Source organism: Cannabis sativa, chromosome X (assembly GCF_029168945.1).
Source record: "Cannabis sativa cultivar Pink pepper isolate KNU-18-1 chromosome X, ASM2916894v1, whole genome shotgun sequence".
In the NCBI taxonomy this organism is placed as follows: Eukaryota; Viridiplantae; Streptophyta; class Magnoliopsida; order Rosales; family Cannabaceae; genus Cannabis; species Cannabis sativa.
Genome location: NC_083610.1, coordinates 78,403,863 through 78,426,329, shown reverse-complemented (window position 1 = coordinate 78,426,329; position 22,467 = coordinate 78,403,863). Strand labels below are relative to the sequence as shown.

At 36.6% G+C, this 22,467-nt stretch overlaps 2 protein-coding genes across 7 annotated transcripts; one reads left to right on the top strand and one right to left on the bottom strand.

Annotated features, from left to right (window-relative positions):
* The first annotated feature begins 1,746 nt into the window (after nt 1-1,746).
* LOC133032379 (uncharacterized) lies at nt 1,747-11,912 on the top strand. The gene is made up of 6 exons (XM_061106304.1): nt 1,747-1,920; nt 2,396-2,560; nt 2,965-3,084; nt 4,358-4,442; nt 6,683-6,980; nt 7,202-11,912. Exons 1-6 carry the CDS (start codon nt 1,747-1,749, stop codon nt 11,910-11,912), a joined length of 5,553 nt encoding a protein of 1,850 aa, XP_060962287.1.
* Nucleotides 11,913-15,473: 3,561 nt separating this feature from the next.
* LOC115698748 (PHD finger protein EHD3) lies at nt 15,474-20,367 on the bottom strand. 6 transcript variants are annotated; one of them, XM_030625916.2, is made up of 6 exons: nt 20,131-20,367; nt 19,422-19,754; nt 18,691-18,909; nt 18,159-18,575; nt 17,540-17,629; nt 15,474-16,863 (listed from the first exon to the last, which is right to left on the bottom strand). In XM_030625916.2, exons 2-6 carry the CDS (start codon nt 19,659-19,661, stop codon nt 15,958-15,960), a joined length of 1,872 nt encoding a protein of 623 aa, XP_030481776.2. In that variant the 5' UTR covers nt 19,662-19,754; nt 20,131-20,367; the 3' UTR covers nt 15,474-15,957. The 6 variants fall into 6 exon arrangements, with proteins under 6 accessions (XP_030481776.2, XP_030481792.2, XP_030481800.2 ...); XM_030625932.2 differs by having other exon boundaries at nt 15,474-16,860; XM_030625940.2 differs by having other exon boundaries at nt 18,159-18,572.
* Between the last annotated feature and the right edge of the window lie 2,100 nt (nt 20,368-22,467).

Sequence of the window (22,467 nt, the reverse complement as noted above, 5' to 3'; positions counted from 1 at the left end):
TTTTATGAAAATCTACATAGAAAATCCCATAACAATCAATGGAACAACTTAAATCGTACAAAAATCCACACACATAGAAAATACCAAAGAAACTACCGGAGCAATTCAAATCGTAAATTTTTTTTAAAAGAGAGAGAAACAAAGAAAAAATACTGATTGAACGCACAAGAGAAATCACCGGAGGCCATTTGGCCCTATGATTGCACGAGTTCGTCTGAGGAGCAGAGGTGTTGAGGTCGATTGGCCCTGTGTTTGCACGAGAGACATGGCCAAAGTTTGGCCTTTTGTCGTAGGAGAGAAAAAAGTAAAAGGAGAGATAGCGACTTAACGTCTAGGGTTTTTAATTTTGTGTTTTTTTCTATCCGATTTTTTTGTACTCTACAATTAATATAATAAATAAAATTATTATTTACTTACAACTTCTTTAAAAAAAATTAAGAATAGTAATATATTAATATTTTCATTATAATGCTTGATATAGTGACGCATCAGGTGTGTCGGACTATGTTTACCCAATCGCGTTTGGCGCGTCACTATAAGTCAATATATTTTTTTAAAAAATAGTAGAAATTATGGGAGTTACTCTTCAGTGACTCCTCATATTTTTAGTGACCCGCATTATAGGATACTAACAATGAATTTTTAGAGTCTTTTTGTGCGTGTCACTAAAACTCACTCCTAACCTTTCAGTGACCCGCATTTTTGTGCGGGTCACTAAAGAGTGTCACTAAAACCTAATTTTGTAGTAGTAGTTCCCTCCAAATGTGTATTGATTATTGGGAATGAAAGAAGCTGACGATCAAGAACAAGTATCATTTGCCTAGGATTGATGATTTGTTCGATCAGCTTCAGGGGAAGACTATATTTTCAAAGATTGACTTACAATCTGATTATCATCAGTTGAGAATTCGGGAAGAAGATATTCCAAAAATTGCTTTTCGAACCAGATATGGTCACTATGAGTTTTTGGCAATGTCATTCGGATTGACAAATGCTCCAGCGACCTTTATGAATATTATGAATAGAGTATTCAAGGATTTCCTTGATAACTATGTTATAGTGTTTATCGATGACATCCTCGTGTACTCTCAGACAGAAGAGGAGCATGAGCAATATCTCCAAATGGTATTACAATGACTCAAGGATCACAAATTGTATGCAAAATTTAAAAAGTGTGAATTTTGGCTGTCGGAGGTATCTTTTCTAGGGCACATAGTCGAAAAGGATGGGATCATGGTCGACCCGGGGAAGATAGAATCAATAAAATAAAATTGGCCGAGGCCAAGAATAGTGACGGAAGTGCGAAGTTTTCTTGGGTTAGCAAGCTATTATCAGCGTTTTGTCAAAGGATTTTCTAAAATCTCTATGCCCCTAATAGAATTAACTAAAAAGAATCAGTGGTCATATGGTCTGACAAGTGTGAAGCGAGTTTTCAGGAATTGAAACAACGATTGATAACAGCACCGGTGTTAGCACATCAGATCAAGAAAAATTCGTTGTTTATTGTGATGCATCCAGATAGGGTCTGGGATGCGTTCTGATACAAGCTGACAGAGTTATAGCTTATGCCTCCCATCAACTAAAGGAATATGAGCAGCATTACCCAATGCATGATTTAGAGCTAGTTGTTGTAGTTTTGCTCTAAAAATATGGCGACACTACCTTTATGGTGAAAAGTGTAAGATTTACACTCATCATAAGAGCCTCAAGTATTTCTTTAACAAGAAAGATTTAAATATGAGACAGATGCGGTGGCTGGAATTAGTTAAAGATTATGATTGTGAAATTCTGTATCATCTAAAAAAAGCCAATGTAGTGGCAGACGCTTTAAACAGAAAATGTCTCAGACAGGTTTTCAGCACCGTAATGATAGCTCCTCAACTAGCTTCAAAAATGGTTAAGGCTGAAATTAAATTTGTGGTAGGAAAATTATACAATTTGACACTTCAATAAGATTTGTTAGAAAGAATCAGAAGGCCACAGTTGGAAGATCCTAAGCTAGTTAAAATTTGGGATGAGGTATTGGCCAGTCGACCTAAAGACTTTTCGATCTCAAATAATGGAATGTTACTTTACAAAGCTCGGGTTTGTATTCCAAATGATGGTGAGCTTAAAAGGAAATCCTTGATGAAGCTCACGCTACACCTTATTTGTTACACCCAAGAACCACCAAAATGTATCAGGATTGAAACCCTATTATTGGTGGTGTGGAATGAAGAAAGATGTAGTGGATTACGTGACTAAATATTTAACCTGTCGGCAAATCTAAGCTGAACATCAAAGGTCGGTAGGGTTATTACAATCATTAGCCCTTCCTGAATGGAAGTGGGATGATATTGCAATGGACTTCGTGGTTAGTTTCCTTAGAACCACGCGAATGTATGATTCAGTATAGGTCATAGTGGACTGTGCCACGAAGTCAGCTCATTTTCTACCAGTAAAGACTACTTATACAGTGGATCAGTATGCAGAGCTGTATGTGAAGGAGACAGCTTGTCTCCATGGAGCTCCTAAATCCATTGTTTCAAACAGAAATCCAAAGTTTACATCAAAATTCTGGGTAAGTCTTCAGAGAGCTATGGGCACAAAACTGAAAGTTCAGTATAGCTTTTCACCCTCAAACTGATGGGAAATCAGAAAGAACTATTCAGATATTAGAAGACTTATTGCGAGCCTGTGTCATGGACTTGGAAGGTTCATAGATTAAGTACTTGCCTTTGATAGAATTTTTCCTGCAACAACAGCTACCAGAGTATAATAGGAATGGCTCCTTATGAGATGATGTATGGTAGGAAGGGTCGTTCCCTAATCCATTGGAACAAAATTGGAGAAAGGAAGTATTTGGTTCCTGAGTTAGTTTAAAGGACCAATGAAGTTATAGAAAAGATCAAGGCTCGGATGCTTGCTTCGCAAAGCAGGCAGAGAAGTTATGTTGATCTGAAGTGCAGAGACATTACATTTCAGACAGGAAAACATGTTTTCCTGCGAGTTTCTCTAATGAATGGCATTAGGCGCTTTGCAAAGAGGGGAAAATTAAGCCGTAGGTTTATTGGGCCATTTGAGATACTCGAGAAGGTCGAGCAGGTAGCGTATTGGCTAGCCTTACCACTAGCATTATCAGATGTTCATAATATATTTCATATTTCAATATTGAGGAAATATGTTTCAGACCCGACTCATATCTTGATTTATGAAGCCCTAGAACTGCAGCCAAACTTGTCCTATGAGGAATAGCCAGTTCAAATCCTCGATATGAAAGAAAAAGTTTTTCGAAACAAGACCATAGTTTTGGTCAAAGTGCTTTGAAAGAACACGAAGGTGGAGGAAGCCACCTGGGAGTTAGAGTCTGGCATGAGGACTCAATATCCAGAGCTATTCAGGTTAGATTTCGAGGATGAAATCCTTTTTAACGGGGGGGGGGGGGTAATTGTAATGACTGCATGTTATAATATGGATTAGTGAAGACAATTAGGATTAATTATTGACATTGTCATAATTATTTATGATTTTATTATGTTGTTGGTCCCAATTTTAGAAATGGGCACTAGAGTTATAATTTCTCAATTCCAAAGATTTTATTAAACTCTAGGAGTATTATTTATGTTAAATATGAACTATGCAATTTTTATGATTTTTGCTCGGCGACAACGGAAAATGCGATGGATGGCTATTTGAGTCACATGAGTAAGTCTAGAACCTTTTTTTAGTGGGATAAATATTTGAGAAAGATAGAGTGTCGGGTTTAAGCGGGGTTTTGGTTTTGGACCATTTTACTCCTAGGTTTAAAATGGCTTAAGTATAAGTAAAGAGGGTATTTTGGTAGTTTTGCTATGGGGATTAGGTGGCTGGTTTTTCTTTAGACAGCTGGCCACATTTAGTTCAGCTTAGATTAGTCATTTTTGGAATTTATTAGTCAGAGAAAAAATTAAGTAAAATAAAAAAAAAAAAAAAAAAAAAAAAAAGCTAGAAAAACTTCATTTATTTTCCCTCTCACTTGCTCGGCTCTCACACAACCAGGAATCAACCCAGCCAGCCTTCAAATTTCTAGAATTCAATAGGGATTCAAGGTGATTCAAGTTGAGGTATGCCCTAGAAGCCTATATCTTGTGAACTCTTTATCTTTTAGTTGATTATGTTTTTGTAATTTTGAGTTATAGTGGTTAGATTGGTTTGTGGTTTGGTTTCTAAGTTCAATTTGAGCTAAGATTGAGTCCTTGGTGCTAATGTTGATGAGTTTTGTAGTGAATGATTAAGTTTGAGTTTAAAAACTCAAACTTGAGTCATTAATGGCATGTTGGGATTTTGTGTGTATTTCTGAGTTTTCTTGCTTAGAATCTATTGTTGGATATTGTTTTAGGTATTTTGGAAAGTTTGGACACATTTTGGGCAAGCTTTGGATTGCTTGGGGAAACCTAGTGCAAACCGGTTAACCAGTTTGCCAGGTCTTGTAAAATCGGTTAACCAGTTCAGGGGCAGGTTTCCCGAGCAGCCCATTTTGTCGATTCGTGTTGTTTTCAGAGTCTTGGTTGGTTAATTTCTTGATGCTTAGGGTATTGTTATAGTGGTTACCAATAGCAGAACCCTTAGTTGGAGTTTAGGTTTCCTAAATTAGGGTTTTGACATGTCAATTACCCATTTACGTGGATGTGACTAGAGCATCCATCCAGCACGAGATTTTTCGTTCGGGTCGGCCAACTCACTTGAATTTGGAAATGAGGTAAGACTAGCATAGAATGTATTTTATATACATGTTGTGTTTGTGATTGTATATGTTCTGGGTGATATCATAGCAGCACAACTATTGTGTCGGTTCGGCAGTACATGTACTGTATTTGTTAAGAGTGATATTCACCCCAAAAAGTATTAATTGGCGCTATCATAGTGGCACAACCATTGTGTCAGTTCAGCAGTACAGGCATCGTACTGGTTAATAGAGTGATATCATGGCCAATTCTACTTTCGGGTACTATTGATGCTATCATAGCAGTATGAACATAGTGTCGGTCCCACAGTGCGATCATAGTGCTGATAGTGGGTGATATCATGGTCAGTAGCACCAACTGTTAAGAATGTTCTTAAGCATCTGTTAAGCCTTGTAGATAGGTGTATGAGTACCTAGATACAAGTCGGTATTATATTATTTGTTATATGATTTTCTTATTAAGTCTGTTGACTCACAGTTGCTACTTTCATGTGTAGGTAAAGGAAAGGCAAAGGCTGAACAGGAGTGAGCTCCGGGCTTAGATGGTGATTGTACATGACGAGGCGACGCGACCTGGAGTGTTTGGTCTCGGGACATCTGGGGTTGTATTTTGTAGTCGGTATGCGACCAGATTATAAATGTATTTTGATAATATTTGTAAAAGTTTTAAATACGAGATCCCAACTTATGTAAATAAATATATGAAAGTTTACAAAGTTCAACAATTAAATCAGAAGTTTTAATTTGACACGATTTTCAAAGAAAATTCTTTAATTAGCAAAGGTGACACAATAATTGAAAAATCACTATAGCGCACCTTTTTATCAGAGCGTTACATTGGCGCACCGAGGATGCTCCAACCTCTGTTGCATAGACGTCTAATTCCCAACGAGGACCCCCTACAAGGACCTACCCTATGAAGACCTCCTTGAGAGGACCCCCTGTAGGGGCCTCTCTTACGATGATCTCCTTGGGAGGAGCTACCCTGCGAGGACTCCCTACAGGGACCTCCTTTGCAAAGAGTTACCTTACGAGGACCCCCTACAGGGACTTCCCCGGTGGCAACTCGTTGTAGGCTCCTTGAGAGTTTGGTCACCCAAAAACCCCTCATTGTCTCTTTGTCTTGACAATGCCCAAACGATTACACTACTAGAGGTGTGGTTGGCTTTGAATTCAAACACTTAATCATTGGCAATTGAATACAAGCCACAAGCTAGCAAACTTGGATAAGAAAGGGGTATAAGGATTACCACACTAAGGTCATCGAGCATAGACCACGACGTCTGACAGAGCATGGAGGCAAGGTTTAAGCGAGTAGTAGGATTGCCACCCATCTGTAGCACCTGGTACACCTGACCAACAATACCCTATAACCACTATCCTGACCTCTAGGGGTGAGCAACAGTCAGTTTTTTACACAAAAAATCTAGAATTCAGTTTTCAGTTTTCATGGTTATAATCTAAAAATCGACCGACCATTATATAAATGTAAAAAACCAACCATTTTAATCCATGGGTAAAAAAATCAACCATCTTATTTTTTTTTTTTTTAACTTAAACAAGTCTTTAAATTTGCTATAATTATTTAGAAACTAAAAAAACTAGAGTCTTGTATCAAATATCATATAAAATAAATTTTTTGTAATTTGCTCAAATTATTTGTGCTACTAGTATGGTAAATTGGTAATGAATTATGATTAAGAAACTCGTATTACTTTATGAATATTTGTATATAATACATAAATATATCAAATTATAATAAAATAAAGTAATGGAGAAGTGAGACCTTGAATGAAAAAGAAAAAAAATAAGACTAGTTTAATAAAATTGTATATTAAATATGTACAAAAAATAATTATATTGTATATGTATGGTGTATAATATATATGTTCGATTGGTTCTCGGTTTAATCTATCGGTGTGCCATTGACACTAAAGTCAACCGTGCAAAGGCATTTTTAAACGGGGGCAATTTTTTCAGTTTTTGATTTTGTTCGTGTTGATTTTTTCGGTGTTCAAACGGGTGTACTCGTGGTTTCTCAATTTTTTTGCTCAACTGATAGCAAAGCCCAAGTTGACAGCCCACAAACAATCAGCCCAATACAATTGGACCCAGAAGCCATTATACAGCAAGTCAAAGAATGGGAAGAAGCTTCGGCTCAGCACATCACAGAAGGCTCGAAGGAGAAGGTGAACAGTGAAATCGACCAAGCTGAAAAGGGGGAAACAAGCCGCAAGAGGAAGAGAATCAAGCCAAGCTGGTTGAGAGACTTTGTTCTGTTATGGGCGCGATGAAGGGAGAGAAAGTAAGCTGAGTAGGAGTAACCGAATTTGCTATTGAGGATTGTAATGAGATTATATAAATTTCTTGTATGACTCTATTTTGTTTTTTATGCTGTGAATGAAATTGCCTTGAGCAAGTTTGGAGATTAGCTCTGTCTCGAAGAGAGCAATTACTTAACATTTGGTGCTCTCATTGACCCTCTTTTTTTCTTTCCAGAATGAAGAACGAGGAGATTGCTGCGTTGTTGCAGGCGTTGGACCTCAAGTGGGAACAACGATCGGAATCCCAGATGGAGACTATCAAGATGATGATCGATGAACGCTTCAACCAGAATTCTCAACCATCGCCGGTGAACCAAGTGGGTGAAGCTAGTGGGGGCAGAGACTCAGTTCGCGAACGGAGCCGACGTTCCGATGCTGAATCAGATTGCCGAGACATCAACTCAATTCTCAAAACCTTGCGAGTTAAGGTGCCTCGCTTTGACGGACAGAATGTGGACGATTGGATTTATAAGATAAATAAGTTTTTTGATCTTCACCGAGTGGATTATGGAATGCGATTAGCGGTTGTTCCGTTTCACTTAGACGGACCTCCATCCAGCTGGTTTCAATGGATGGAAAAAGGTGGATCGATTTATGATTGGGATTCCTTCTTGAGGGAATTACAACTTCGCTTTGGTACATCCATTTACGACGATCCTTTGGGTCGAATTTCGAAACTCACACAGACGGGGAAGGTTTCGGAGTACAGACAAGAGTTCGAAATGTTGATGCCTCGTATCACAGGAGTGGCAGACTCCATGTTCTTGAACTTCTTCATTTGGGGACTGAAGTTAGAAATCCGACGAGAGTTACTGATGGCACCTCCGGCGAATTTAGCCGATGCTATGGCCAAAGCCCAATTATTCGAGGATCGCAATGAAGATCTGTTCGCTCGACAACGAGACCATAATAGAACCGGGTGGATCTCGAAACAAAGTTACCAACAACCCAATTCACATTCAACTTTTCCGACCACATACAAGCCGAGTACGGGTCCTCCATCACCTCCAATCCAACCATTGGGTAAACCAGCCAATACAATCTCTCTGCCAATTAAGAAATTATCACCCAGTGAAATGAAGGAACGTCGGGAGAAAGGCTTATGCTATACATGTGAAGAGAAGTTTCATTATGGTCATAAATGCAAGATCAAAATGTTGATTATGTGCGTTCACGATGAGGAAGATGCATCCATGGGGGCTGACGAGGAGGAACATGAAATTGACAGTCCAGAAGAAGAAGTAAGTCTCAATTCGCTCTCTAATTCATTGAACCCGAGAATTTTCCGCATTACAGCGAAACATGGCAATGAATCACTCGAAGTATTGGTCGACACCGGTAGCAATAATAATTTTATTCAAGAATCATTGGCTACACAACTCAATTTACCGTGGGAAGAGACGAAATGTTTCAAAGTATACATGGGTAATGGAAATTTTTTGTTGTGTTATAAGCTCTGTAAGGAGGTTGAGCTATGGTTACAAGGGCACCGCTTCATAGTAGATCTATATGTTCTTCCGATCTGTGGCTTGGACGTCGTTTTGGGTATGCAATGGCTTCAAACTTTGGGACCGTGCATTCACGATCACAAGGCACTCACCATGGAATTTACTTGGCAGGGAAACATTATTAAGCTATCGGGTTCCACTCAAATTTCTGGGAACCATCTTACTTACACACAACTCACTACCTTACTGCGCGAAGGAGAAGTTCGGGGTTTATTTCGACTCGAAACAACTGAGGACACTAAGGAGAATGACATTACTGATCTGGCAGCTCTTGAAGCCCATTTTCCGCCACAGGGACGAGGTTTATTGTCTCAGTTTGCAGCAGTTTTTGCTACACCGAATCAGCTGCCCCCTTTTCGTTCGGTGGATCACCGCATTTTTCTACAGCCAGGTTCGACACCTGTAAACGTGAGACCTTACCGGTACCCCTATTTTCAAAAGGACGTTATTGAAAAACTGGTGCAAGAGATGCAGGATGTTGGATTTATTCGACCAAGTACTAGCCCCTATTCGTCACCTGTGCTATTAGTGAAAAAGAAAGACGGGTCATGGCGATTCTGCGTGGATTACAGAGCGTTGAACGGTCTCACCATTAAAGACCGCTTCCCCATTCCCACAATAGACGAACTACTCGACGAACTGGGTGGTGCTACCGTCTTCTCCAAGTTAGATCTGAGAGCTGGCTATCATCAAATACGAATGGATCGCAGGGACATTCACAAGACAGCTTTCAGGACACACCAAGGCCATTACGAATTTGTTGTGATGCCTTTTGGGCTAACAAATGCCCCTTCGACGTTCCAAGCAGCTATGAATCAGGTTTTCAGACCCTACCTTCGACATTTTGTTACTGTTTTTTTTTACGATATTCTTGTGTACAGCAACAATGAGACCGACCACGCTCAACATCTGGCCATAGTCCTTCGAGTGCTCCGGGATACTAAATTTTTTGCTAAGGCCAGTAAATGCAATTTCTTCCAGAAAAGAGTTGAATATTTGGGCCACTTGGTATCTTCAAATGGTGTGCAGGCTGATCCATCAAAGATTACAGCCATGAACGAATGGCCTGTGCCTACCTCTTTGAAACAACTACGTGGATTCTTGGGTCTTACAGGATATTACCGCCGCTTTGTATCTCATTATGCAACAATAGCAGCTCCTCTGACTGACTTACTGAAGCGAGACAATTTTAAATGGACTGCCGAAGCTGCTACTGCCTTTGCCCATCTCAAGAAAGCGATGACCGACACACCCGTACTCAAGTTGCCTGATTTTTCTAAAGAATTTATAGTTGAAACAGATGCATCTAACGTCGGCATAGGAGCAGTTTTAATGCAGGATGGCCACCCATTGGCTTATTTTAGCAAGAAATTGGGACCTCGTTTCATGGGTTCGTCGGCTTATCTAAGGGAGATGCGTGCGATAGTTGAAGCAGTCAACAAATGGCGACAATATTTGTTAGGCCGCCATTTCATTATCAGGACAGACCACAGAAGTTTACGGGAGCTCTTAACACAAGTCATTCAAACACCGGAACAACAACAGTTCATTCGTAAGCTGCTGGGTTTTCATTTTACTATTGAATACAAAGCGGGTACATTAAATTCTGCTGCTGATGCCCTCTCCCGAAAGTTTGAGACACCTTCTTCATCATTATTGATCGGTCAAAGTGCTGGTTGTTTTGATTTTCTAGAGGAATTACAGCAGGAGAATATTACTTGCCCAGATTTGAGGCTTCTTCACACTCAATTGCAGCAGGGACAGCTTGATGCTACTGTGTATTCTCAGAGAGATGGCCTCATGTACTACCGCCAGAAACTTTTTATTAGTGCTTATTCTAATCTGAAACAAAAACTGCTTCATGAGTTCCATGATACACCAATGGGAGGCCATGCGGGCATAGAGCGCACCTACTTGCGCTTAGGAGCTAATTTTTTTTGGCATGGGATGCGATCTGATGTTAAGCAATTTGTGGCCACTTGCACTATTTGTCAAACGGTGAAACATTCAACTTCGGCACCATATGGTCTTCTTCAACCGTTAGACATTCCGGAGAGAGTCTGGGAGGACTTAGCTATGGATTTCATTGTAGGCCTCCCTAACTCTAATGGCGTCACAAACATTTTGGTCGTGATTGATCGCTTCACAAAATATGCACACTTTGGTGCCTTGCCCCGTCAATACTCAGCCACAAAAGTGGCAGAATTATTCAGCAATATGGTCATTAAGCTCCATGGATTACCGCGAACTATAGTGAGTGACAGAGATCCGGTGTTTACTAGTGCATTTTGGAAGAAGCTATTTGAGCTTATGGGCACTAAGTTGAAAATGAGCTCCGCTTATCATCCCCAAACTGATGGTCAAACAGAAGTTACGAACCGCTATTTGGAGCAATATCTTCGAGCTTTCACTGTCGAGAATCCCAAACAATGGAGCAAGTTTTTGTGTTGGGCAGAGTATCATTATAACACGAGCCACCATTCCGCTATTGCAATGACTCCCTTTCAGGCGGTATATGGCCGAATACCTCCATCCATTCCGACGTATATCCGAGGGTCCACAACTGTTCAAGCGGTAGAGGAAGACTTGTTGACAAGAGACGACATCTTACAGCATCTCAAAGACAATTTGCTCAGGGCTCAAAACAGAATGTGCCAACAGGCTAACAAGAAGCGCAAAGACATCTCCTTCCAAATTGGCGATTTGGTCTTGGTTAAACTCCAACCTTACCGGCAATCCACAGTAGCGCACCGCAACAACTTCAAGCTTAGTCGTCGATATTTTGGCCCGTTTGAAGTTATTGGACATGCCGGCCCCGTTGCATATACGCTGAAACTTCCCCAAGGCAGCCGCATCCACCCCACTTTTCACGTATCACTGCTCAAACCATTTCGGGGATCACAACAGTTACCGTGCTATCCGTTGCCTGAGTTCAGCTTGGCTAACAAACCAATCCTCACGCCGTTGGCTATTCTCGCTACCAGAATTAATCACACAGCTACTGGTATGACTCGTCAAGTACTCGTTCAATGGACTCTCAGTTCGCCTGAAGATGCAACATGGGAAGACTTTGATGCTTTCATACGGATGTACAATTTAGTCGACCTTGAGGACAAGGTCGTTTTCGGAGAGGGAAGCAGTGATAGCAAAGCCCAAGTTGACAGCCCACAAACAATCAGCCCAATACAATTGGACCCAGAAGCCATTATACAGCAAGTCAAAGAATGGGAAGAAGCTTCGGCTCAGCACATCACAGAAGGCTCGAAGGAGAAGGTGAACAGTGAAATCGACCAAGCTGAAAAGGGGGAAACAAGCCGCAAGAGGAAGAGAATCAAGCCAAGCTGGTTGAGAGACTTTGTTCTGTTATGGGCGCGATGAAGGGAGAGAAAGTAAGCTGAGTAGGAGTAACCGAATTTGCTATTGAGGATTGTAATGAGATTATATAAATTTCTTGTATGACTCTATTTTGTTTTTTATGCTGTGAATGAAATTGCCTTGAGCAAGTTTGGAGATTAGCTCTGTCTCGAAGAGAGCAATTACTTAACATCAACCCTGTTGACCTCTGCCATCCGACCAATAGCACTCTGCACCCACTACTCTTACTTGTATGGTCTGACCAACGTACCATGTACTACATGGTCTCTATGGAGACCACTTGTAACTTGAGCCATAAGAGCTAATCTATAAAAAGAGACAAGTCCCTCTTTCAAAGGAGTTGGAAACTTTGTGTAACTAGCTAACAAGTTGATAACACAATACACTATAAATAGAGACTCACCCATCATGCAAGTTTTCTTCAAATTTTTTTTAAAAAATCATCTATCTTCTTAGTTTTCAATAATTACACAAAAATTTTGGCCATTAATATACGAGTTTTTACTGTAAACATATATGAAAATGAATTAAATGCAATTATTCTATAAATTTACTTAATATCATAACTAATTAAAAATTTAAGCTAAATAAGATAATAAATTATTTATTTAGTTAATTAAGATAATAATTACACAAACTTAATTGTAAAAATATTAAATATAATTACATAACATTCTTGAAATTGCACAATTATTAAAATTATTACATGCCAATAAAATCATGTACACCAAAGTCAAAGATTTTTCACGTTTTAATTAATTTCCAAATAACATATAAGATAATACATTATACGTTTAATTAAAATGGAAAAATTAAAAAAAAAAGTTATTGTCTCAATTAGCATATAAATTAAGAAAATCATAAATTCCAAAAATGTATTCAAAAACTTAATTTTTAGAATTTTTTTTAAATTTTCTCATGGAAAACGATATGACCCGGTTTGTCTGCACTCGGGTCGCCCGTACCTATATGGAAACCCGATCAAAAACACCATGCTATAGGGCAAAGAACAGATTTGCTTGCTCAGATTAAATCAAAATTGATATAGGAAGAGATTCATCTTGTTTCAAAGCTTAATAAACAAGAATAAATCTGACTTTAATTTATAAAAGTTTCGGTCATTAATATATTGGACCCGTCCTAAAACCCAACTTAAACAACATTATTTTGATGTCAAAATTTATGGGTTTTCCCAAGAACACAACGAATTGTGTAGATTAAAAGCCAGTTTAGCACAGGTATTGTGGGAAAAAATAATTATAGTTGTACTGTGAGAAAAAATAGTTGTAGCAAAATTGTGGAAAAAAGCTTAAAATTGATGTAAGTTGTTAAAATTCTATTATAATAATAATGTCATAATCTAGTATATTATAATCATAAATATATATAAAAAAAATTATGTTTTATAAAATTTTATTTTCTATACATTTTTAATTATTTTTTTCCGTAGTATAAATTTATATACATTTGATAAAATAATTTATAATATTTTTAAATTATATTTTTGTCACTTGTAAAAAAAATTACAGAAACTTTAAGTTGATATAGTTTATTAATAATAAAAATAAAATTAATATAAAATATTTTTTAAAACAAAATAAAAAATAAGAAATTTAAATACTTTTTTCCTTCAAAAAAATATTTTTTTTATTTTTTGTAATATATAATAAATAATTAAATATATTTTTGGTACATAATAATTTATTATAGTCTTTTAATTAATTTTTTTTATAAAAGTTAGGTTGTACCATCTTTTAGATATTGTTTCTCCATAAATTTTTCAATAAATTATTTTCTAACTACTTACAAAATACTTTTGGGTGATTCTAGAATGCACCATTTAAAAAGGATGTACTGATACACCCTCTACTTATTTTGGCATCCAGAAAAAAAAAATTAGTCTAATTTTTTTTCATATTCATGTACGTTATAGTTATTTAAGATATCCTACACAATTTTAAGAAATTCAAAATAATTTACAATATAGAAAACAATTTTCAAATAGTTTATTTTATACGCGTATAAAATAAAGAGCAATTTGCGGCATAACCCCCTTATGTTTTAATTTTTATACACTTAACCCCCTTATCTTTTTTTTTGGTGGCAAAACCCCCTTATGTTTTAATTTTTATACACTTAACCCCCTTATCTTTTTTTTGGTGGCAAAACCCCCTTATGTTTTAATGTTTATACACTTAACCCCCTTATCTTTTTTATTTTTTTTTTTGTGGCCAAACCTCCTTATGTTTTAATTTTTATACACTTAACCCCTCTATCTTTTGTTTTGGTAGCAAAACCCTTCAGTTTACTTTTCTTTGCAAATTTAAAGTTTTAGTTAAATATTACCGTTAAATATTAACCGGATTACTACTGTATCGACTTCGAGGTTTTACCGTTACATATACAAAGGTGTATACAGTGGTCATGCAGTTGATATTTAACGGTAATATTTAACTGGCGTGTCAAATTTGCAAAGAAAAATAAACATAAGGGGGTTTTGCCACCAAAAAAAAGATAAGGGGGTTAAGTGTATAAAAATTAAAACATAAGGGGGTTTTGCCACAAAAAAAAAGATAAGGGGGTTAAGTGTATAAAAATTAAAACATAAGGGGGTTTTGCCACCAAAAATAAAAATTAAAACATAGTCACGCTGCAACGTACTGCTTGAACACAATTTTTGACGTGTTAAACTTTTTCGAATTTTTAAAAATTTTGCAGGATACCTTAAATAACTATAATTTACATGACTATGAAAAAAAAAATTGACTACAAAATTATAGAAGTTTCCAATACTTTTTTATCATAACTTTTTAAAAAATGAGCTTTTAGCTTTTTCAAAAGTTATACCAAAGTGATTCATGAAGTTGGTTAGTAAAAGCAAATTATATATAGCAAAAAATTTCAGGTATGAACGGGTACAAAAAATTAAACTCAACTCAATAACATTGTTTCCGAGTCTCCGACGTCGACATTGATGGGTTTTAGCCCAAATTAGACCTAAAAACATAAAGGAATAGATTTATGAAGATTTGGTGAGCAAAAAACATGAAAAAATCTAACTTCAGGTCACCAAAAATATTTAGGGTATGAACGAGTTTGCAGATTTTCATTTAGTAGGAGAGTCTCAGCACAGAATTAAAATCAACAGAATTGAGAAAAAAAAAAAAGAAAAAGAGAATTTTTCTCATATTTAATTAAATTACACAGTTTAGGTGTGATGACATTTTAGGTGTCACTAAATGTTATATGTGCTACACTTTTGACATAATAAACTCGTGAAATGTAAATATATAATGACCTCCGCTCGTTATGAACCACTCCAATTAAAAGCTAAACCAAAATTCATACACGTAGAAGTAATAGGCCTCACATGTAAAGGTCATTGGAAGCCCAGATTTAGCTAAGTAATCACTGATTCAGACTTAAGAAGAAGAAGAAAACCAATTCCATTCAAAGTGTTCAACATTAAAAAGACAAATTCATTACTAAAAGTGAAGGACCTTAATAGTCAATTAAGAAAAGAAAATAAGGATTTCACTTTCAATCATGTAAGAGACATAAGAATAGAAGAAAGAGAAATGTCCTTAAATTTGATTATCAACAGCAAGCTGTTCAATAACTGGTTTTTCTGCATTTTACAAGATTGACTGACAAAAAATGGAAAAGGAAAAAAAAAACACATTAGCTTCTGATAGCTGTTGAAAACAAAGATATATGTACTTGTATGGTACAGTATTGGAAACATGCATATTAAACTGGATATCAGTCTGAATTAGTGATTCTCATACCCTTTTGACTTCAACAAGGAGAGAAAGTCTTCCCTAAGATGCATGTATCGAGAAACAAATGAAAAAGAAAAAGGTCAAGGCAAATCAAACTCAGCTTACAACCTACAAAAATATCAGCCCTCCAATGAACGAGGCAAGGGGAAACTAGTGAAAATTACTACAAGGATGTACGCCTAAACAAAGAGTGACTGAGACATTACTTGATGAGACTGGAAATTAGAGTATCCCCTGTACCCGAAACAGTGTCTAGTAATTTTTACCTAAATGCCAGCCATATCTGTTTCATAGCTGTGAAGTGTATTGACTGCACTTAATAGCATCTCCATTCCTCCTCCACTCTTATCTGATCCCATGTTTCCTTTACGTTTCAACTTTCCACGGCTTCCAAATGTCACTGTTCTTGGATGGCCTTGCACCATCTGTTTGTTTGAAGAACTCTCATATGCCCTTTTCGCTGTCCTTATTGTTTGCAATTTCACATTACAAGAATTGCAAAACCACTTCCCCTCTGGAAAACTAGTCAGTTTTGGTTGCAGACAGTAGAGATGGAACGCATAATCACAGCCATCACATAAGATGATCTTTTCATCATCTCTATCAGTAAGACAAGTTCTGCACAAGCAAGAAGGGCAGTACCAACCAGTAGTACTATATGATTTCAGCTGCTTCTTTGTCAGGCACCTTGCATGATAGAGTTTGCAGGGGCAGAATGAATGGACACATATCTTTATGTTGTCACCTTCTCGTATCGCACCATTACAAATCTTACAGTGCTCTACCCTTTTCCTCTTTTCCATGGTTCTCTCTTCATCTGTAACACAGTTTGAATCATCACCTTCAAGTGTGGCTTCATTTGTACAGGAACTTCCATTGCCAACACCCTTGACCACAGTCTCCTTAATTTTCTCGCACACCACACATTTCTCATGCTGTGAACGAATTCCGCAGGTAGCACAAGTGGCACAATACCAACTTTTCGGGGGAATCTCTTCAACTGCTGGTTTAATGCAGGATATGTGATACATCTCCTCACATGAATCACAAACAAGGCAGGTCCTCCCATCTGCTTTGTCTCCACATTGTCTACAAGGGCAAATTCTGTATTTACGGCAGTCCTCTCTCTGAACCACCTTAGTGTGAGAGTTAGGTTCCCAGTGGCAGGACTGCTTGAAGAACCATGGTAAACACTCATTAAATAAATAAATAATAACATAATAATCAAGATGAATATGATGTACTGAGAATTGTAGAAACAAGTATAAAAGGTTTCAAAATTCTTAAACAACTGACTCTTATCTTACCATGACTTCTCACAACTGTCAAAGAATACTGGAATTTTTTTTTTCTAGTTTTAAGGTTTCTTATAGCACACAACCTATCATAATACAAGAAGAAAATGCAGAAAATAAAACTCAGGATTTTTGGTCAACAGTATCTGAAAGGCAAGCATAAGACAAATGAGACTTCAAAGAAATCTCCTTCTTATTGGTTGAAAGAGTAGAATTTCATTTTTTATTTAAATATAATTCTGAGCTGTAGAATTTATTTCTACCTTTACTTGTATATTGTCATTTTATATTTTGTTAAAAAAGAGATAAATACAGCTTCAGATCAACAATTAACAGCACAACCATGACAACACCAGTCATCCATTTAAACGTTTTCCCAGATTTTAATTGTCAATGTTTTCAAATGTGCTGTGAATTAAAACCCCATCTGGCAGAAATTTTACTAACAAACTAAGAAATGTTATTATAATAACTGATTGAAGATAGGAAAAGGTACAAAACCTAGACATTAAGAGTAACAAACATAGCAATATCCTCAACTGAATTGTCTTACCTGCTTATTATAGCAAGAGATCGAAAAATCAGATAGGCTTTTTGCAAGAGAAATCATCTCAGCACCAACTTCTTCAAGCTTTCCCCAACCCTGGAAATATATAAAAGCACACAAGGGTAAGCCCCCACAATGAAAATTCTACTCAGTACCACACAAAGATAATTATCCTTGATTTTCACTGGAAAGGATCAATAATTTAGCCGATGTATAATAGGAAAAAGGAAAAAAGTATGAAACCGTGTCGACAATGCCTTTCAACCAACTTTAACCAGCACATTCAGCTCTAAACTGCATAAAGTGACCTTGTAATTTTCAAATAGTTCATATGCAGAACAAAAGACACAGGAGTACTAATACTAAAGACTACAACAAACAAATGCAAGAAACATCACGAGAACAAATAATAATAAAACAATGAAAACAATCCATTAAGAGAAAAAAAAAAGTCCTTTAACTTTCAACTATCATTTCCTTAAACATAACAGACAGGTTCAGAATTGATGTAAATCTATTATGTAAGAGTAAAGCAAAAGAAAACAAACAACAGAGAGACAGAACTTTTAGAATTTGGATCATGACATGAAAAGAAAAAACAAGACATAGTGTTACCCCAACTTGCCTGTTGAATATCTGAAAGGAAAAGCAAAGGAGATTGGTTATAGGCTCCAGTTTCTATCCTTGAGTTTATAAGTGTATAGTCAAGAAAACTGTCGATCTTCATTTCATGGAAATGATCTAACATAAGCTTGCAAAGTGAGGTAAACTTTTCCGATGTTACAACATCAAAAAAAGTACGATGACAGATCTCAGAGACTGACTGATGATTTAAGCTATCCAAATGCCCATTGGATACAGCACCCACTTGCCCACTAGCTTCTTTCTGAAATCCTTTTAAAAGACTGTCTGTTAGTGAAGTGCACCTCTGCCCATTGGATACAGCACCCACTTGACCACTAGCTTCTTTCTGAAATCCCTTCACGAGACAGTCTGATGGTGAACTGTACCTCTGCCTTTTATCAACGTGATGATCATACTGCTGTGAAATCATAAAGAAACAAAAACATTAAAATTCAAGGAGAGTCAAAATAAAACTACAGATTTCAAAGAAAATACTAAGAGTCACAATCACTAACTCTAGTTAAGGCACAAACCTTAGTTCTTGCTACATGATTAGTATCTGGACAGAATTCCAGTGCATCTCGAATGCATCCTTTCAGACCACCTTCACTATCACGTAAAGACTGAAACATACCTTCCAAAACAATTTTCCAAGGCTTCTGTGAACAATTCTTCAAACCATCCATGCAGAAGTGAGTTCGCTTATGCTGACAAGTAGTTTCCATGCTAATGCCTTCTTGTTCTTTTACGAACTGGAATAAATAAATAAATAATGGCTCAGGTTTTTCTTACAGAACAACTAAATTTTTAACCGATATTCTAAACATCAATACGCAATTAAAAGTTAAAAATAAAAAATTGGTAAAGGAAAAATATTTATATGGTAATGAAAAAGAATAAAATGAAAATTGAGCAATCTTTTCTCAATTTCACTAATTCACAAACTATGTGAGGTAATCCCTAAACGCATATCTAAATTGGCAAATGAACAACGCAAGGGACAAGAAAGAAAAATATTTCCCATATCTCCATTTTCATGTAAGTCCAATACGGGTTAGCAAACACAGCCCTAAGTAAATCCCCTAAAGCAGTCTGAGAAAATAGATTCAAAGAAGATTTCGATATTGATTATTGGAACAAGATTTGCGGATTTATATTTCTATGATATTAATATACGTATATATGACAAAAAAAGCCAGTAAAGAAAACGGACTCTTTGTAAATGAATAAATTACCAAGAACAAACAAGAAGAAAGAGCAAAACCTGTTGCCCCAGTGGCAGTGGACTTGCAGTCTTTGCATTCGCTTTGCCATCATCCAGTAATTTGCTCTCGGAACAAGATTTCATATGCTTCCGCCTCTTGTAAGTCAGAAGTACCTCCCTTTTCCCAGAGCTCAATCCTGCAACGCCCGTTGTTCCATTCCCATTATTAACTACTTCATTTTGCAGCCCCTCTAGGCACTCCGTACCGTCACCGTTGCTTGTTCCTTCGTCGCCACCCATCTCAAAGAAACCCAAGAAAGCAAAAAATGAACCCCTAATTCCGCCCAATTTGCAACAACAAACAAGGGTTTCGAACCGCTATCACCTATCTACCTAAAAGTTCATAAATTCCCGTGAGTTTAATTAACAACACGAGTACCAAAAAAAAAAAAAGCAAATGAAGTCAATACCGAAACAGCTGCAAACAAATTCATTCAATTTGAACTTCGTAAGCAATACAGTAAAGACCCCAAGAAACACGAGGAAATTCAATATCCAAAATTGTTACCTAAAGCCTAGGTAGGTAATAAAACGAACAGAAATTCAAGTTAGAGCAAGATAAAAAGATATCTGACCCTTGTTTCGGACATAAAAGAGAATAAAGACAACAATTTAGTTAGCTTTTTATGAAATTCGTATTACACTTCCCGGTAAACCAAACAAGAGATATACCAAACAAGATCTACATTGATTTGACAAAGAAACGAACCTCAGAAAAGACGATTGATCAAAATCTTGAACCCTACAGAAACGTTCTTCTTCGGAAATGGTATTGGAGAGAAGACTCGAACCGAACACGAGTCACGACGAGTGCCTTGGAATTTTGAAAAGAGTGTCTCTCAACTGAAGCGTTTCTTTTCTTTCCGCTGATTATGTTTTCCTCTTCTTTCTTTTCTCGTATTTATACTATTAAGTAATAATGGGATTACTACGATACCGGTTTCTTAAAACAAATGATTAATTAAATTGTATTATTGGATTTATTATTAAAATTAAAAATATACATAAATCTTTTTTAAAAAAAAAAAAGCAAAAAATGAGCAATATTTGTCTAAGTAAATGATTTGATGTTATAATTATCAAGATAATTAGTAAGTTAGAGTGTCTCTTAGAAAATTGTTGTGAGTTAGTTAACATTGTTAGATAATTGTTAGCTTGTTAGTCGAGCTGTATATAGGAGCATTGTATTGTTATGTTTCTCAGTTAATGAAATTCTTTAACATTTAGTTTATTTCTCTCTTTCTGAACTTTCCTTATTCTCTCTTCTTCCTAAAATTAATATGGTATCAGAGCCACTTGATTAATGAGCTTCTTGCTTCTACTTCTTCTTCTTGTTCATCTCAATATTCTCATACTCTGTTATGGTATGACACGAGGAGGAGAAACTCAAACTCGTAATAATGGTAACAAAGGTGCTAAAGATTCGAATCAGTTTGCAGCTCTTAATGAAAGCAACAGATTTCTTACGATCGATCCACACAGTCCTTATTATATCTCGAATGCAGATAATGCTTCTTCATCTCTGGTTCCGAAGATTCTTACCGGTGCAGATAACTATAGTTTTTGGAAGAGGTCGATGATGGTGGCACTGTTGGCAAGAAACAAAATCAACTTCATAAATAGAAAGCTTCTAACTCCAGATGAAGATGATGAAGACTATGATGCATGGATCAAATGTAATAGTTTGGTTATTTCTTGGATATCGATTCTAAACTCTGTATCACATTTGATAGGTGACAGTGTTATGTATGTGGAATGATAGGTGACAGTGTTATGTATGTGGAAGATGCTTCTCAGATCTGGTCTGAATTAGAAGAGAGATTTCATTAGAGAAATGCTCTTAGAATTTTTGAAGTAAAAAGATCGATGTAGAATTTGACACAATGATCGAGTGATGTCACTTCGTACTACACTTAACTCAAAGGATTATGGGAATTGTTACAGGAACATAGGCCACAACTTGTATGCACTTGTTGAGCTATGAAGATCATACAGGAGTATCAAGATGAGGACAAAGTTCTTGAGTTCCTTATTGGTCTAAATGAGTCCTATCTTAGTGCCAGATCTCAGTTCTTACTTCAAAATCCACTTCCAAATGTGAATAAGGCTTATGCTTGTATAATTTAAGAAAAAAAAACAAAAAGGAATCTTTATTCCTCAAGGTGAAGCTTCAAAATCTACTATTAAAAATCTAGGTCAATTTGTTGGAAGTGCACAAGGCAATCGAAGTAACAATCATACTAATCATAGATCTGACAATAGATACAATCGTTTTGACAATCGACCTGTTTGTTCACATTGTGAAATCCCTGGACATATCATTACCAAGTGTTATAGAATTCATGGCTATTCTCTTGGCCATCGATTATTTGTAAGACTTCCAAGAGAAAATCTTAAACCATGATACTAGCAAGAACGATCATCAACTAACTTCACAACAAGAAATGATGCTAATGAAAGCATGACTTAAGAGCAAAACTTGGCTATGCAATGTAGAAGCTTATGTCTATGCTAACATGGAAAATGTATGAAAGCTCTCAGCAATCACAGCAATCTCAACAACCTGATCAACCTATTGTGTCAAACATTTCTGGCAATGTGTATTTCATCTCTAAATCTAGATAGATTGTTGATACTGATGCTACACACCATGTATGTTCTAATCCTACTTGGTTTTATTCTATCCAAAAAGACACTAAATTGACACATGTTAAGTTGCCAAATGTAACCAACGTTAAGATATCTTTTATTGGCACTGTCAAATTGCTAAACATAACTCATACAAATGTGCTTTGTGTTCTTGAGTTTAAGCATAATTTGATCTCAGCTTGTGCCCTATCTGATTCAGCTAATTACTCTTTTATATTTCTTCCTAACAAATGTGTCATCCAAGATATCACCAAGAATCAAGTGATTGGGATGGGTGAAAGAATTTGCAACTTGTATTGCCTGTCTAAAAATAATTTTCCTGTTGTTTGTTCTATTTTTAATTCTAAAATCAGTAATGACACATTGTGGCATTATAGGCTTGGCCATGCTTCTTGTG